The 17,789-nt window shown below is 38.4% G+C and overlaps 1 protein-coding gene across 33 annotated transcripts in view; it reads left to right on the forward strand.

The window, feature by feature from the left end:
- The window catches only part of WNK1 (WNK lysine deficient protein kinase 1), a 158,802-nt gene that overhangs the window by 118,403 nt on the left and 22,610 nt on the right, over positions 1-17,789 (forward strand). For 12 of the 33 annotated variants that reach the window (XM_055357484.2, XM_055357488.2, XM_055357487.2 and 9 more), the window contains 12 exons: positions 204-287; positions 7,165-7,314; positions 8,534-8,992; positions 9,690-9,968; positions 10,663-10,760; positions 10,883-11,045; positions 11,916-12,032; positions 12,368-12,541; positions 12,747-12,804; positions 13,094-13,216; positions 13,620-15,055; positions 16,194-16,277. In XM_055357484.2, the coding sequence (XP_055213459.1) occupies positions 204-287; positions 7,165-7,314; positions 8,534-8,992; positions 9,690-9,968; positions 10,663-10,760; positions 10,883-11,045; positions 11,916-12,032; positions 12,368-12,541; positions 12,747-12,804; positions 13,094-13,216; positions 13,620-15,055; positions 16,194-16,277 (3,225 nt within the window). The remainder of the gene's footprint in view (positions 1-203; positions 288-7,164; positions 7,315-8,533; positions 8,993-9,689; positions 9,969-10,662; positions 10,761-10,882; positions 11,046-11,915; positions 12,033-12,367; positions 12,542-12,746; positions 12,805-13,093; positions 13,217-13,619; positions 15,056-16,193; positions 16,278-17,789) is intronic. The other 21 variants (XM_055357496.2, XM_055357497.2, XM_063694545.1 and 18 more) reach the window with 10 other exon arrangements.

Here is a 17,789-nt window from a genome sequence, read left to right on the forward strand (position 1 = left end):
TCAGAACATGTTGTGTGGTATGATCCTTCTCTAAATTTTTCTTACAAAAGATGACCCAGAGGCCTCTCCCATACATAATCAGGTTAATGTTTCATTTTGATCAAGCAAACTCTGAGGAGATTAAATATTCATTGCAAAAGCCTGACCTCTATACACTTACTTTAGGCCTTCTCTAATTTGTTGTGTTCACTTCTTTCCTTCAGGCACAGGGGCAGAGCCAGGGTCAGCCATCCTCAAGTAGCTTAACAGGGGTTTCATCTTCCCAACCCATACAACATCCTCAGCAGGTGAGAACAATGCATTGCAACATTTTATGAATTAGCAGTGGCCAGAACACTATTTTAACTTTTGTGATTTGTTATATAAATGGCCTGCTAAGTTTTTGAAAGGAAAATTAAGGGGCATACCATGTCTTGTGTTCAGTAACAAAGAAAAAAAAAGAGACTTTTCTGTGTTTCGGAAAAATCTCTTTTGTTTAATATACTTTTGAACAATTTAGTAGACATACATTATTACTGATATAATTATCTTTTTAAAAGAGGATTCTACACCTTTTTTTTGAGACAAAGTCTCACTCTGTCACCCAGGCTGGAGTGCAGTGGTGCAATCTTAGCTCACTGCAACCACCGCCTCCCAGGTTCAAGCAATCCTCCTGCCTCAGCTTTCCACGTAGCTGGGACTACAGGTGCCTGCCACCACACTCAGCTAATTTTTGTATTTTTAGTAGAGACGGGGTTTCACCATGCTGGCCAGGCTGGTCTCAAACTCCTGACCTCAGGTAATCCACCCTCCTCGGCTTCCCCAAGTGCTGGGATTACAGGCATGCGCCACCTCACCCAGCCTGGATTCTACACATAATTTACGGTACAAAGAATATGTCATTCCTTTTCTTTTTTTTTCCACTGCTTGCAGCAGTGATTTGTCATTACCTTCACTGTGCTTGCCTCTACTAATCCTGCACTTCTTTTTAATTATTTCTAATCTGTAGAATGATGTGTCAGATTTTACGCTAAGAAGCATCTAATGAAAACCTAAGAACAATTACTTCAAGAACATTTATTTATTTATTTATTTATTTATTTATTTTTATTTATTTATTTATTTTGAGACAGCCTTGCTCTGTTGCCCAGGCTGGAGTGCAGTGGTGCAATCTTGGCTCACTGCAACTTCCATCTCCCAGGTTCAAGCTATTCTTACGCCTCAGCTGCCCGAGTAGCTGGGACTACAGGCGCGTGCCACTATGCCCAGCTAATTTTTGTATTACGTTCTACTTATGCCTGGCTAATTTAGTAGAGATGGGGTTTCACCATGTTGGCCAGGCTGGTCTTGAACTCCTGACCTCAAGTGATCCACCCGCTTTGGCCTCCCAAAGTGCTGGGAGCCACTGTGCCCAGCCAAAATATTTTAACTTTTGTTTTGGGGGGCTTGTTCCAGAAAATTCAAGGAATTCAAGAGATTAGTGTAATCCTGATACATCCAACAGTAAAACTGGTAATTCTAAAATTAAATATTTATAGTGCATCACTGATATTAGTTAACAGTAATTATTTGCAAGGGAATAATGCATTTTTGGCATAATTGAATACTTATTAGCTATTCTACATAAAATTTGTAGCCACTATGTGTGTAATGCAAACTTCCTAATGTTTAGTTCCCCATGTGGGTTTTTTAATCAGCAAACTCTAAACTGGCTTCTGTTTCTATTAGTTTTTGGTTTTGAAACAAAGTTTTCAATTCTTAATTACAAATGGCCCTTTTTCAGTCCAACATATGGTCATGTAGTCATTCGATACTGGTTTAAGATCAGGAGTTGCTTGTACAAGATGAAAATCACTTAAAGGCACTTTCTACAGAAACAGTTGATTAGTTTGTTTATACATGCATTCACTCCGTGAACTGAAGGGCTGGGACTTATATGCTTTGTTTTGCACCTGTCCTTTCTTCCAAACAAGACTGGTTAAATTCAAGTAAACATATTTTTGCCAACCTTAACAAAATCTGTTTTATTCTATTAACAGTTCCTAATTAGAATGCAAATTACAAGTCACATAAAGCTGGTTGAGAATGCAAGTACTGAGTACTAATCTCCTAACTTGCTTATCTTTGGATGTAGACGAACACCAATGAACTGAGCAAATTGTATGTGCTCTGTTTTTTCTTTTCCAAAGGAATTGGTTATCTGTCTTGTATTTGGGGATATGTATGTATACTTACTATCAAATGAAGAAGATAATAAAATAATTCATTGAGTTTCATGTTAAGAAAGAGTGTGAGAAAAGAAGAGAGCAGTACCATAAATGTCAGATTAAAAGAATTAGGTAGCTACCTCTCCAGGAGAAAAAAATATGGCTAAATGCTATCTCTAAATGAAACAAAAATTAATTTTTGTTTCAGTGATGTTTTTGTTTTAGATACTTTTATGGCATGTGTTGTAGAATCACAAAATTGAGCCCTCGATATATATAGGAAGTGTATTCAGTCTAGAATAATTAACTTCTCCAAAGTCACTTAGATAATAAGGGAGCTACAAATTATAACCCAGAATTCAAGATTCCTAGGATAGTATTGTTTCTTCCATTTTAAATAAAGTTCTACAGGGACTTAATGATTCTGCAAATGTACCTCAGAAGCTGTCTTTATTTGTTTTAATTATTGGAGTTCCACATTTGAAAAAAGAAAGGTTGAAAACTTTTTGTACTATATGGATAGTCTATTTTTAGACATGATTTTTGTTTTACGTACTTTCAGGTCCCAATCCCACCTTAGAGAACCATATCTCTTATTTTAGTGAGGAAAGAAATATACTTTTGCTAAAATTTACTTTATTTCATGTGTTTCTTGAACATAGTAAATGAGGAATTGCTTTTTTGTGTGTTTTTATAGGGTCTCATATAGTGATATGCTAGATCTTAGCAAGGTACCAAAAATAGCTGCCTCCTGCTGAAAAACTTTGTGACCACAAACAAAGTTGTGAACTTTGTCAGACACAGTGCCAGCTACTTGGAAGGCTGAGGCAGAAAGATCACTTGAGCCCAGGAGTTCAAGGCTACAGTGAACTATGATAGTGTCACCACACTCCAGCCTGGGCAACAGAGCATGACTCATCTCAAAAAAAAAAAAAGCACCGAAGTTGTGAACTACCTACCCTACTATCCATAAAGTCTGTTTGAACTGGTTTCATGAGGCAAGCTTGGGCAAAGCATGATGCTAAACTGTTAAGCTAGACCACCCCTGCCTGGCTGAAGTGCTGATTATTAGTCAGTGGGACTGCGCACAGCAGATCATCATGTACTTCTGGCATATCCAGAGGTGACACTTCTCCCCAGATGCTCTAAGATATAACATTAACCGTTAGCCATTGTAAACAACTGGTTTAGAGATCTCCTTAAGATGTTAATACAAGGGTTACTGTCATAGATGCCTCTCAGTTGTCTTAAGCAAAGAAATAATTTGTCCATAAAACTGCTCATTTTTGACAGTCCTTTCAGCTTTTTTTCCTAATTGAGTTCAGATACTGAAGGTCTGCCGAGCTGGACCAGGTATGACTACTTTGAAAGAGTCTAAATAATATAGTAAATATATATGTAAATTTCTAAAAAACAAATAAGGATAATAGCTAATATTAAAGTGCTTTGTACATTGTACCTACATTCTCATTTAATCGTTTTAAGAACCCTATAAGTATAGATGCTATAATTATTTCCATTTTACTGATGAGAAAGCTGAGATCTGGAGAAGGTGAGTAGTTTACCCAAACTTACAGCTTATAAGAGGTAAAAACAGAATTTAAATCCAAATAATCTAATTCCACAGCTCACCATTTGACTACTACCCAATTATGTCCAAAAAAAGGGAAGAAATTAACATCTCTCCCAAGCAGGAAAGGGAATATCAGGAAGACTTTAGGAAAAAGGAGGCATTTGAAATGGACTTTGATTATAAGTTAGACTCAGATGTAGAAATAAAGAATATTCCAGGCCAGAAGATAAAAAAATTATACTGTGAGCAATGTGAAAGGCCCTAAGATAGAAAAATAGGGGACAAAAACAAATGTGCCTTTAGTTTGGTTTAACTAGAGCATAGATATGTGAAGGTATAAGTTCAGGAAAGAGTTGATAGAGTCTAAGTTTTGATATGAGCATAATTTTGAATTAAGGAGGATGTATTGGGGGCTGGGAGCATATGATTACCATATGCCCAAAGATAACATGGGAATTCTTCCTCAAATCTATCCGTTAGAAAAGAGGGGAATCACCATGTATTCAGACCTTTATCGTACTCTCATATTACAGGGTTTTCACTGTCCTTTACTTTGAACAACAACAAACCAAAAAAGGTTAATGAAATAAAATGAAACAGGTGAGAACAAATGTGCCTGCAAAGACTTTAGCTCATGTAGTTAGAAATGTTTATTGAGAACATCAGACAGAATTTTTTTTAAGCAATAAACATAAATTTAGTCCTTATTCTCAGCAATATGACTTCACTATTCTGAGGACTGTATGTGATTTTAAACAACTGGGTTAAAGATCTCTTTAAGATGTCAATATAAGGGTTACATGAATAAAAACCTATAAGAGAAAGGAAAAAAAAATCTAGTTTTATTTTAATGTTATGTAAATAGGTGCTTTTCACTGCACATTTTACCTGAAGACACAACTTAGAGGGAATGTGTTATGTTATGCCAGAAAACTGCAGGAGCGTTCGTAATTTAGCTTCAGTGAAGGTAAAGATGCTGGTGTCTTTACCTATGTAGAGTTTGGGGGAGAGGGAGCAGTATTTCTGAATTAATATATGTAATTTGCAATCTTATTTAGGTGTGTAAATTAATGAGTTAGATAATTATAGATATCTCATTCACATTCCTTAAAGTTTAAATATGTTCAAGTTGGCAAATAAAAAAGGTTTTCTGGTTTTTTAGTTCCTTTTTCTCAGGTGGGAAATTAACAAATTTGTCTTATATTCAGAGCACCTTTAGAATTGGCTACATGTGATTTATCTTAGTTTGCAGAAAATAAATTTCATGTAATTCAGCAGCCATTTCTGCTTTTTTAAAAGTTAAAATAAGAATACATTATCAGAGGCCGGGGCGCGGTGGCTCACGCCTGTAATCCCAGCACTTTGGGAGGCCGAGGTGTGCGGATCACAAGGTCAGGAGATCGAGACCATCCTGGCTAACATGGTGAAACCCCATCTCTACTAAAAATACAAAAAGTTAGCCAGGCGTGGTGGCGGCGCCTGCAGTCCCAGCTACTCAGGAGGCTGAGGCAGGAGAATGGCGTGAACCCGGGAGGCGGAACTTGCAGTGAGCCAAGATTGTGCCACTGCACTCCAGCCTGGGCAACGGAGCGAGACTCCGTGTCAAAAAAAAAGAATACATTATCAGAAATAATTAAATAGGAATAAACCAAACATGACTGCTGTTGCCATTATATTTTAGCATTCTTTTGGTGATTTTAATTGATATAAATATAAGAAGAGCAAAAATATTATTTGTAGATTATCACCTAACAAAATCTAAGACACTTATCAAGGTGGCAAGATACATAATAAATATACAAATAAATAGCTTATCTTTATACCAGCAGTAACCAATTAGTCGTATGGGTATACCAGCACATACGTAAAAGGCTGTTGGTTGCAGCATTATTTTAAGTAGCAAAAATGAAACAACCAAAGTGTTTATCATTAGGAGACTGATGCCATTTAGAAATTAAAGTAGTATGCTATAGAACACTATGTATAGGAAAGGCATGTTTTTGTTTTGTTTATTTTAACAAAAAAAGAAAACTATGTGAAAATGGCCACTTACGCATAGAAAAAAATCCATGAAGGTTATGCACCAAACGACTGATAGTGGTTACCTCTGGAGAATAGGATTAGGGGTATTTTCATTAACTTTATTATATGATGTACTAGTTAAAATTTTTATTACAAGCAGATGTTGTATTAAAGAAAAAATATAAATTAGGTATTAGAAAATCTTGAAAGTCAGCCCTAAACTTCAATTTTTTTTTTTTTTTTTTTTTTTGGAGACAGAGTTTCGATCTTGTTGCCCATGCTGGAGTGCAATGGCGCAATCTCGGCTCACTGCAACCTCCGCCTCCCAGGTTCAAGCAATTCTCCTGCCTCAGCCTCCTGAGTAGCTGGGATTATAGATATGTGCCACCACGCCCGGCTAATTTTTTGCAATTTTAGTAGAGATGGGGTTTCTCCATGTTGGTCAGGCTGGTCTTGAACTCTGGACCGCAGGTGATCTGCCCACCTCAGCCTCCCAAAGTGCTGGGATTACAGGCGTGAGCCACCACGCCCAGCCTCAAGTTTTTATTTGTTAGACAGAAGGGGCAGTACTCTAGGGGTCATAGTCCTGTTTTGTTTGGTTTTGTTTGCTTGATTTATTACAGAATTTAGTATTCGAGTACAGTTATGTTCCATGCATTAAATTAGGTGTATAATTACGCACCATGCATTAAATTATACTTGAGTCCCTAGTACATAGTAGATTCCCAGGTGTCATTCCCTTTGCCCCACTTTGAGTTAAAAAATAATGTCCTTGTTTCAAAAAGAGAAAGTTCATTTTTGTAATAAAATAAGCAATCTAAGGCATTAACAGCTAGTAAATATTAAAGCTAAAATTTGAAAATGTCTGTTATTCCAAATCCAGTGCTTTCCTCACTATTTTGTAGCTATAATCAAAGCTGTTCTTCAAGCATATTAATTATACAAGTTGATAAAATAGGGTAAGGAAAAAAGATTAAAGGAAGCCATTGGATCTATCTGATATAGGTGCCAAAGTGAGAGCTGATGCCAAGAGATAGGGAAAAGGGAATGGCAGGGATGGGATGGGGAAAGGAACTGTCTGGATATGTTATGTAAATGCCTTTGTAAAGACCTGTTGTTGGGGTGAGGGAGATAATTGGGTGAAGAGCCAATGGTAACTCGAGTATTAAAAGATTGGTTAATTTTTCCTGGTGGCACCATCACAAAGAACATCAGAGGGAAAACAAATATATAATGGAAATTGATGAATTTGGATTTGTGCATGTCTTGATTACTAAAATCATCATTATTTACAGACACTGAAGGCTTTAGGTAAACATGCTTCCTTAGAAACATGCTGTTATTGATTTGAAATAAAACTGAATCATTGTATTTTATTCTTAGCAGCAGGGAATACAGCAGACAGCCCCTCCTCAACAGACAGTGCAGTATTCACTTTCACAGACATCAACCTCCAGTGAGGCCACTACTGCACAGCCAGTGAGTCAACCTCAAGCTCCACAAGTCTTGCCTCAAGTATCAGCTGGAAAACAGGTAAACTTTTTTTTTTTTTTTTTTTAAACAGGTAAACTCTTAATTTCTGAAAGGGTGCCAAAAGGGATTTCCATGTAACTTGTCCTTTCATGTGGATAGACTTCTACCTTTTCTTCTAAGGGTAACCAACCCTTGAAGTAGGTTAATCTCATTGCAGAAATGAAGTGAAGATCACCTCATTGGTGCATATGCATTATTTAATGTAAATGGGTACGTTACTGACAGCAGTGACAATCCAAAGTTTCACTTCTAGTCTTACCAGTCCAAAATCGATTTAACAGGTATTAGAAATAACAGGTTAAATAAAGGTGCTCTGGTAACTGAACCTATGACATTCCCTAGAATTGTGTCAGCTATGTCTGATATTCTAGGTTTGAAACTATGCTTTATTTTCATGTAGATTTCTGCACTGTTTACTGTGTGGAATGTTTTTTTTTCTTAAGTAGTCCTCCTAATCACTTGAAAAGTACCCTGTAGAAGGTATGCTTTTCGGAATGACCTTTTTTCAACTTTATTTTTGAGTACTGTTGTGCATGTATGTGCACAGTGTATTGTTACCCTAATATTTTGTCACATCTGAGATGCTATCAACTTTAAAATGTACCATATTTTATGTACCACATTATCAGTTATAAGGTAGATCCCAATTTCTCACATGTTAAAATGATCAGGTAGTGGAGAGGGATGATTGCATCCTAGAATGAGTGAAATATGTGAATTATACCAATTTTTATTGAGCCATGTTGGACTTAAGAATTTTAGAAATAATATGAATGAAATCTTAATTCCACTGGGAAGGAATTCATTTGAATTTCAGTAACTACTGTAATAGCAGTCGTAACTTTAGTGATAGCATTATGGTATATAAAATATATTCCAATAAAGCTGTTAAAAAAAAAAGCCAACCCCTTGTCTATGGAAGGGTCCTCTTCTATTGCCAAATGCTGAAGCATTAGCAAATATTTCTATGACAAAAGGTGTAGAACAGTAATAGTCTATTTAGCCTCTTTCTCTCCTGCTCTCCTTTCCATATTCTTATGTGGCATATTAACTTAACACTAATGTATGCAGGGTTTTGTTGGTTTGGTGTTTTTTTTTGTTTTGTTTTTTCCTTCTTTTTGGCTAATACATAAATCTTGCTTTTGGCAGCCTTGCTTTTTTTTTTTTTTTTTTTTTTTTTTTTAAAGCCTGTCTGTTTTGTTTTTCTTTACCTTCCCAGCTTCCAGTTTCCCAGCCAGTACCAACTATCCAAGGCGAACCTCAGATCCCAGTTGCGACACAACCCTCGGTTGTTCCAGTCCACTCTGGTGCTCATTTCCTTCCAGTGGGACAGCCGCTCCCTACTCCCTTGCTCCCTCAGTACCCTGTCTCTCAAATTCCCTTATCAACTCCTCATGTGTCTACGGCTCAGACAGGTTTCTCATCCCTTCCCATCACAATGGCAGCTGGCATTACTCAGCCTCTGCTCACGTTGGCTTCATCTGCTACAACAGCTGCGATCCCGGGGGTATCAACTGTGGTTCCTAGTCAGCTTCCAACCCTTCTGCAGCCTGTGACTCAGCTGCCAAGTCAGGTTCACCCACAGCTCCTACAACCAGCAGTTCAGTCCATGGGAATACCAGCTAACCTTGGACAAGCTGCTGAGGTTCCACTTTCCTCTGGAGATGTTCTGTACCAGGTATTGTGTTAGTTAGCAAAAGAGGGCACCACAGAGTTTGATCCTAGTAGATCATCAGGAACATGGAAATCTAATAGTTGAGTGTCAGAATAACTAGCAATAATGTGTCAACTAGAGAAGCAAAATAGTAAAATTCTTAGAAAGGATTGGATAATGATGTTCAGTGATTCCTGATCCATTTTTCTCAAGACACTTCTTCAGAGAAAAATGGTTCTCTCAGTATTCACTGTAAGCTGATTGAATGCTAGATGTGGTTAATAGTACACCTGGCAACTTTTACATATATGGGTAGAATAAATAGAATAGCTAACATGGTATCAACAGAAAGCTTCAGGGTTTAGATTGGGAAAATTAGCATTTCATGATATGACTGTTATGTGGGAGAATTTCTGCATTTTTCCATTTAAGATTGGCTAGGAAGAAATTGTGTTCCTCCTATTTAAATCATCTCTAGGCGAAGATAACCGACAATAAAGTAGTATTGTAGAGTTCTGTCTCTTCTGTTGGAACCAGTCTACTACTACATTTCAAGAATGTGGTCTTTATATGCCCTTTAGATTATTAGAAAGAGATTGGCTACTATTCTTCTTTGCTGTGTGCTTCTTTTTTTTTTTTTTTTTTTTTGGCATGTCTTGCTGTTTTGCTAATTTATTGACCCCCAACCTGCTCTAACTCACCTTCCTCATTTCTGTCACAGGGCTTCCCACCTCGACTGCCACCACAGTACCCAGGAGATTCAAATATTGCTCCCTCTTCCAACGTGGCTTCTGTTTGCATCCATTCTACAGTCCTATCCCCTCCCATGCCGACAGAAGTACTGGCTACACCTGGGTACTTTCCCACAGTGGTGCAGCCTTATGTGGAATCAAATCTTTTAGTTCCTATGGGTGGTGTAGGAGGACAGGTTCAAGGGTCCCCGCCAGGAGTGAGTTTAGCACAAGCCCTCACTACATCCTCCCAGCAAGCAGTTTTGGAGGTAAATAGAATTACTGCATGTTTATATGTAAAACATAGATATGTAATTGGACGACAATGATAAACGAGAAAGAAACATAGGCTCCCCTGGTTTAGAACTTATTTGGAGACCATGTCAAACTAACTTGTACGTGACTTTTTCTCACAGCAGAATGAAATGCCAATGTGGGGTCCTTGTTTCCACTGGCTGTTCTGTTGGGAAGTGAGTGCGCCTTGGAGAAGATTAACCCTAGTAGCACTTCACTGCTCTAGCTAGTACTTTAGCCATTATTCTTGTCCTTTCACAAACTTTTTCCATTGGCAGTCATAAGAGTATCTTACCCTCCTGTGCTCTCAGCAATCATTTTTGCCCTGCTAGGAGAAGATCTGAATTCATCTTTGTACTATGCTCTGTCTGCGCTATTGCACACTCTTGGTAAGATGCTGGCTGCATGGCAAGTTGTAGGTTCACACTGCCTAGCAGATATGTTGGCTGACCTCATACCATGCAGTCTATACCAGAGACTAGCTTTAGAAACTTCCTTTGGAATTTTAAGACCATTATCTCTAGATGCTGAATATTGAGAATTTACTAGTAAATTTAGTGCTTCTAGGACTTAGTGGGGAGGGATAAGGAAAAAAATAAGTAGATTATTGGGGATAGTGAATGATAAATCTATTACTACCGAGATTTGAGTTATCTTTTCGATTCACAGAGTACTCAGGGAGTCTCTCAGGTTGCTCCTGCAGAGCCAGTTGCAGTAGCACAGCCACAACCTACCCAGCCGACCACTTTGGCTTCCTCTGTAGACAGGTACGTAAAACTAGAATTCTCCTTCCTTGACTGGTAAATAAGATGGTATGAAACGCCAAACTGTCAGACCTTTAAATCTCATATTATAAACTGCACTTTTTTTTTCTTTTTAAATTTCAAAGTGCACATTCAGATGTTGCTTCAGGTATGAGTGATGGCAATGAGAATGTCCCATCTTCCAGTGGAAGGCATGAAGGAAGAACTACAAAACGGCATTACCGAAAATCTGTAAGGAGTCGCTCTCGACATGAAAAAACTTCACGCCCAAAATTAAGAATTTTGAATGTAAGTATTCCTAATTTGTGAGTTTCATGTTGTTAAAGGAATTTGACACTGAAAAAGATTTTAGAGGTCATCAAATCCAAACCACTCACTTCATAAAATAAAGATAACTATCTGTGTGTGATAGATAATTTCTTTTTTTTTTTTAGACGGAGTCTTGCTTTGTCGCCCAGGCTGGAGTGCAGTGGCATGATCTCTTCTCACTGTGATTGCAGTGCCTCCTGGTTCAAGCGATTCTCCTGCCTCAGCCTCCCAAGTAGCTGGGACTACAGACACGTGCCACCACGCACGGCTAGTTTTTGTATTTTTAGTAGAGACAGGGTTTCACCATATTGGTCAGGCTGGTTTCAAACTCCTGACCTCAGGTGACACATCTGCCTCGGCCTCCCAAAGCACTGGGATTACAGGCACCCAGCCAGATAATTTATATAGTACTCTTCTCATTTAATGCCCACAGTCTCTTTGACTTAAATATCACATTTTTAGAAAAATGAAAAGGTAGTTCATAAAGCTATGATAGGGCCAGCAGTTAATATCATTTAAATATTTCTTAAGGCTTAGATGAATTGATGAATGTATAGGATCTTATAATTAGCCAAATGATATTCTTACATTCCATATTTCTATGATAAAGCACTACTTATCTTTTAGAAAAAGAATAGAGAGTTTTAGTAAGTAGCTCAAAGGCTAACGTCTTCTCAAAGATTTTTCTTGCTACCAGTTTAAGAGACAAAGTACTAGTGCTCCAAGGAACAGCGATAACACTATGCTTTCTTAGACATAAAGTCAAGTGCTAATCTGCATTGCTTTTCTGAAATTCAGTAATAAAGCTGAATATGGTCTTTGGAGATGATGTACCTTTTTTCTTTTTAGGTTTCAAATAAAGGAGACCGAGTAGTGGAATGTCAGTTAGAGACTCATAATAGGAAAATGGTTACATTCAAATTTGACCTAGACGGTGACAACCCCGAGGAGATAGCAACAATTATGGTACGTCTGCATTTGGAGTTCTAGGTTTTTCCTTAGTACTTGATCTTAATAGCCATTGTTCTAGGCAAATATGCCATATTTTATAATCCATGTTTTTTTAAAGTTATGCATTTACTTCAATGTGAATAAAACTAGCACACCCAACCTGTGATTTAGTGATGTTTTTGTCTAGGCTATGTCTAACTAGATATTGAAGTTCTTAAAAAGAGAAGAGCTAACTTGAGTACAAAATAAATAAAAATATAGGTAAGTATGCAGATAGGACAGAAGTAATAAAAGTGACATAAAGTTTGAGAAATGACACTAATTAGACTGACATCACATTTCTTTTACAGGTGAACAATGACTTTATTCTAGCAATAGAGAGAGAGTCATTTGTGGATCAAGTGCGAGAAATTATTGAAAAAGCTGATGAAATGCTCAGTGAGGATGTCAGTGTGGAACCAGAGGGTGATCAGGGATTGGAGAGTCTACAAGGAAAGGATGACTATGGCTTTTCAGGTTCTCAGGTAGGTTCACCACTCCCATAGTGAAACTTTGTTGATTTAAAATATTTTCATAGTTCTAAATTTGCTATGCAAAATGTCCAGTGATATCACCTGACACCCCTGACCGACAACAAACTTTTATGTTCTCTTCACATGTGGCAGTTTGCTTTGCCTAGTCATTGAGATTGCATTTGAGGATGTATTTAATCACTTTTGTTTGTTGTAGAAATTGGAAGGAGAGTTCAAACAACCAATTCCTGCGTCTTCCATGCCACAGCAAATAGGTGAATTTATTTTCTTTCCTTGTTTTTACCTTTGACTTAAGAAGCCATTAGCTGAGCGTGGTGGCAGGCTTCTGTAGTCCCAGCTACTCAGGAGGCTGAGGCACGAGAATCGCTTGAACCCAGGAGGCGGAGGTTGCAGTGAGCTGAGATCACGCCACTGCACTCCAGCCTGGGTGAGAGAGTGAGACTGTGCCTCAAAAAAAGCAGTTGTGTGTGCCAATAATGAAGTCTAACAATATTTATAATAATAATGCTATTAAGTTACGTTTGTTTGTTTGTTTTTCACCAGGCATTCCTACCAGTTCCTTAACTCAAGTTGTTCATTCTGCGGGAAGGCGGTTTATAGTGAGTCCTGTGCCAGAAAGCCGATTACGAGAATCAAAAGTTTTCCCCAGTGAAATAACAGATACAGGTAAGGGATTGATTCTGCCACATTGTTATGTAAATTCTACAGTGCCTCTGCTATGTTGAAAGCTTAATCATAAAGCAGTAATTTATGATGACACAGATAATAAAAAAGAATAGAAAACTGAAGTTATAACCAACAGATAAACATATGGGAGAGGGAAATAGATGAAGAATACAGAGAATTACAGAAAAAGCCAAGAAGCACGGCCATACCAAGATATAGCCTGTATAATAGATATTGTAGTATGTGTTTATTTCTGCACTTAGTACTGTTGTCTGTGTTTTAAGATTATTCCATATTTTTTATCAAAAACATATTTATAGGAGCTGACTTAGGCTAGCAGACAATCTTTTGAATCCATCCTTTTAAAATCGGCTGATTCTTATCTTTTTGTATTCCTTTGCAGTTGCTGCCTCTACAGCTCAGAGCCCTGGAATGAACTTGTCTCACTCTGCATCATCCCTTAGTCTACAACAGGCCTTTTCTGAACTTAGACGTGCCCAAATGACAGAAGGACCCAATACAGCACCTCCAAACTTTAGTCATACAGGACCAACATTTCCAGTAGTACCTCCTTTCTTAAGTAGCATTGCTGGAGTCCCAACCACAGCAGCAGCCACAGCACCAGTCCCTGCAACAAGCAGCCCTCCTAATGACATTTCCACATCAGTAATTCAGTCTGAGGTTACAGTGCCCACTGAAGAGGGGATTGCTGGAGTTGCCACCAGCACAGGTGTGGTAACTTCAGGTGGTCTCCCCATACCACCTGTGTCTGAATCACCAGTACTTTCCAGCGTAGTTTCAAGTATCACAATACCTGCAGTTGTCTCAATATCTACTACATCCCCGTCACTTCAAGTCCCCACATCCACATCTGAGAGCGTTGTTTCTAGTACAGCACTGTATCCTTCAGTAACAGTTTCAGCAACTTCAGCCTCTGCAGGGGGCAGTACTGCTACCCCAGGTCCTAAGCCTCCAGCTGTAGTATCTCAGCAGGCAGCAGGCAGCACTACTGTGGGAGCCACATTAACATCAGTTTCTACCACCACTTCATTCCCAAGCACAGCTTCACAGCTGTCCATTCAGCTTAGCAGCAGTACTTCTACTCCTACTTTAGCTGAAACCGTGGTAGTTAGTGCACACTCACTAGATAAGACATCTCATAGCAGTACAACTGGCTTGGCTTTCTCCCTCTCTGCACCATCTTCCTCTTCCTCTCCTGGAGCAGGAGTGTCTAGTTCTATTTCTCAGCCTGGTGGGCTGCATCCTTTGGTCATTCCATCAGTGATAGCTTCTACTCCTATTCTTCCCCAAGCAGCAGGACCTACTTCTACACCTTTATTACCCCAAGTACCTAGTATCCCACCCTTGGTACAGCCTGTTGCCAATGTGCCTGCTGTACAGCAGACACTAATTCATAGTCAGCCTCAACCAGCTTTGCTTCCCAACCAGCCCCATACTCATTGTCCTGAAATAGATTCTGATACACAACCCAAAGCTCCTGGAATTGATGACATAAAGACTCTAGAAGAAAAGCTGCGGTCTCTCTTCAGTGAACACAGCTCATCTGGAGCTCAGCATGCCTCTGTCTCACTGGAGACCTCACTAGTCATAGAGAGCACAGTCACACCAGGCATCCCAACTACTGCTGTTGCACCAAGCAAACTCCTGACTTCTACCACAAGTACTTGCTTACCACCAACCAATTTACCACTAGGAACAGTTGCTTTGCCAGTTACACCAGTGGTCACACCTGGGCAAGTTTCTACCCCAGTCAGCACTACTACATCAGGAGTGAAACCTGGAACTGCTCCCTCCAAGCCACCTCTAACTAAGGCTCCGGTAAAATTATTGTTATAAAATAATTAGATAAATCTGATCAGGTTTTTTTTCTCCCTAATGAGTACATTTTTCACTTCAGCCTTGTAAGGTAGAAACATAGTTATAAAGGTACCTGGCTTATAGTATTTATTAAATTGACAGCAGTTTGAGGGTATATCTACAATGAACATGAGATTTTTTTTTCAAGTGTGGCAGGATTTGGGGGTTAATTATGCTGCACAGTTTTCCAAGATTGTATAATTATCGGGTAAAATACAGGTATTTCTTCTGAATTGGTACAAACTGAAGAAGTCTGTATCCCAAAAGGGAGCTAAATGCATCTGTCAGCAAAATGTACGTAAATAACAGCAGTTCATAATCTTTGTTTCAGTGAGAATGAAGCAAATTTTTGGTTTTGTTGTAGATTCCACAGTTGTACAGTTTGGGGGTTATAAAAAATTGGAAGTTAGTAAGGAAATTGATACAGAGGAGAAATAAATAATCTAATCCTAGGACTGAAGTAACTAAAATTTATTATCTAATTATGCTGTGGTGGATTTCCTCTTGTTCTGCCACCTTCTCCAAATAACAAGGCTGTGTTAACGTCTACTGTATTGTATGCTTCAGCCTCTTTCTGCATTGCCATTGATGTGAGGTTCTTTTTATAGTAGGATGATGCAGAATCTTCACTCAGATAAAATAGAAATTCTTGATAATAGTATTAGATTTCTGATGCCTTTTGTTATCAGACCTGCCCATTGGTTATTTCTTAACCAGTTACTGTTTTCTTTTCTCAGAAAATCTTGTTTTACATGGCGAAAGTCTGATACATACTGTACCAAATAAGTAGCTCAAGAATATCTGGACACTGCCACTTATGTACATATAGCCTTTGTTCTGTTCTCCCTAGGGGACAACTTTTTACTGTATTTTACTATTCATTTTATAGGTATATCGTAGTAACCCCTATAATAACATCATTGGTTGTCACACCCTTTTTTTAAGACAGATACCAGAGAGTAACCTCAGTGATAAACATGTCTTAACTATATATATTTTATTCTCATGTTTGTGCATTCAAATTAGTTGATTTGCTCTTCAGTACGCAGTCTTTATATTTAGCGTCTCACGGACTTGATTTTCCCTTTGTTGTCTGTAGGTGCTGCCAGTGGGTACTGAACTTCCAGCAGGTACTCTACCCAGCGAGCAGCTGCCACCTTTTCCAGGACCTTCTCTAACCCAGGTGCCTCAAGACTTGACAAATTTCTTCCTGTGCCCTACTTTCTTTGACAAAGCTTGCTGAAGTTCTCCACTACGTGGTCTTGGCTTTTGCCTATTTGTCTTTGACTTAGTAACACCTTTCTTTTAAAATGTTATAACCAATGACCCAGTTCCTACTTAAGTAAGAAGCTTCATAGCTCTTTTGTTTGTAATGTTGCTTCCGGTTATCCAAAAACACTTGATACTAATTTTTTTTTATATCTTATGAAGGAAGAAAACAGCAAAGCAAACATTTTGCCAGACCCATATAGCTCCCTTTATCACTCACACTTCTGTAGAATAGCGAAATTGCATATATAATCAAAATTAACTTTGAGAGTGCCCTAGAAAGGAGAAGCACAATATGGCAACTGAGAAACTTTTTCCGCGAGTCCAGAGCAACCAGTCTCTTCTTGAATGTTGATCATTTCTTTCACTAGCCACCTAATGAAAGAATTAGCTTACTTATAGGTAGGTATAGGGGTGATGTTTCATGAAAACTGTGTGTGCTGTCTCTTTTAAAATAAAAGCCACCGAGCTCAGTGAGATGCTAACATTATGAGATCACTCATGGAGGAACTGAGACCAGCCTCATGAACTTGAGATTCCCATCTCACAGTCAGTTCTGCTCACTTGAGTGCAGTGGTGGACAGAATTACCTGTAATATTTATTATTTCTCTTTCCCACCCCAGCCCGCCGCCAACACATTTGTTGAATTTCCATAAGAAAAGTACTAATTGTGAATCTGTTGTGACCAGGAAAAATCTTCTGACATGAGACAAGCCAGTAAACTTTTAAACTAAATTAGGAATTTATTTTTGAATCATATATAAGAAATAAGAAAAACATGGTAAATTGCTTACTTGGGAAGCTGAGTTGGAATTTATCCCTATTTCTTTGGTCCCAATGTACAGGGGAACACTATTTGAGGAACTTGCCACAATGAAGTAAAAACCCCAACAGAGAAAGCACTCCATCAGCCACCACATTTGGGGGAAAGTGCATTGTGAAAGTCCGTAAATCAGGAGTTAGAAAATTAGTTTTAAACTTATTTTCTCATTTAAAAGCATGGATTCAGATTTCTAAGGGAGTATAAAGTGTGACGAAAAATAGCAAGTGAGACATGTGGAGGGGTAAGGGTAAATAGCTAGTGCCTAGATAGAGGGAAAGGCCTAAGCAAAGACTGTGCAAGAATAGATTGATAGAAGCCAAGACAGATGTAGGATTAGACTGTGGAAGGGTAGAAGGAAGCTGTGTGCTTGCGGTGGATGGAATGGTTAACAGGATGGAATACCCAGACCTCCTTGCCACCATCTGTAGGGAAGAAGTATACATGTAAGAAAGAAGAAAATAATACCCTGTGATAGTGACAGAATATGTTAATGCCATCTTTTATTCATAGGGGCACCTTCCCAGAAAGATGTATAAAACCGAGAAAGAAAAGAGGGAACATGAGATACAGTGAATCTACCAGTAGATCTTTGTACATTTTTC

Source organism: Gorilla gorilla, chromosome 10, assembly GCF_029281585.2.
Source record: "Gorilla gorilla gorilla isolate KB3781 chromosome 10, NHGRI_mGorGor1-v2.1_pri, whole genome shotgun sequence".
NCBI classification, from domain to species: Eukaryota; Metazoa; Chordata; class Mammalia; order Primates; family Hominidae; genus Gorilla; species Gorilla gorilla.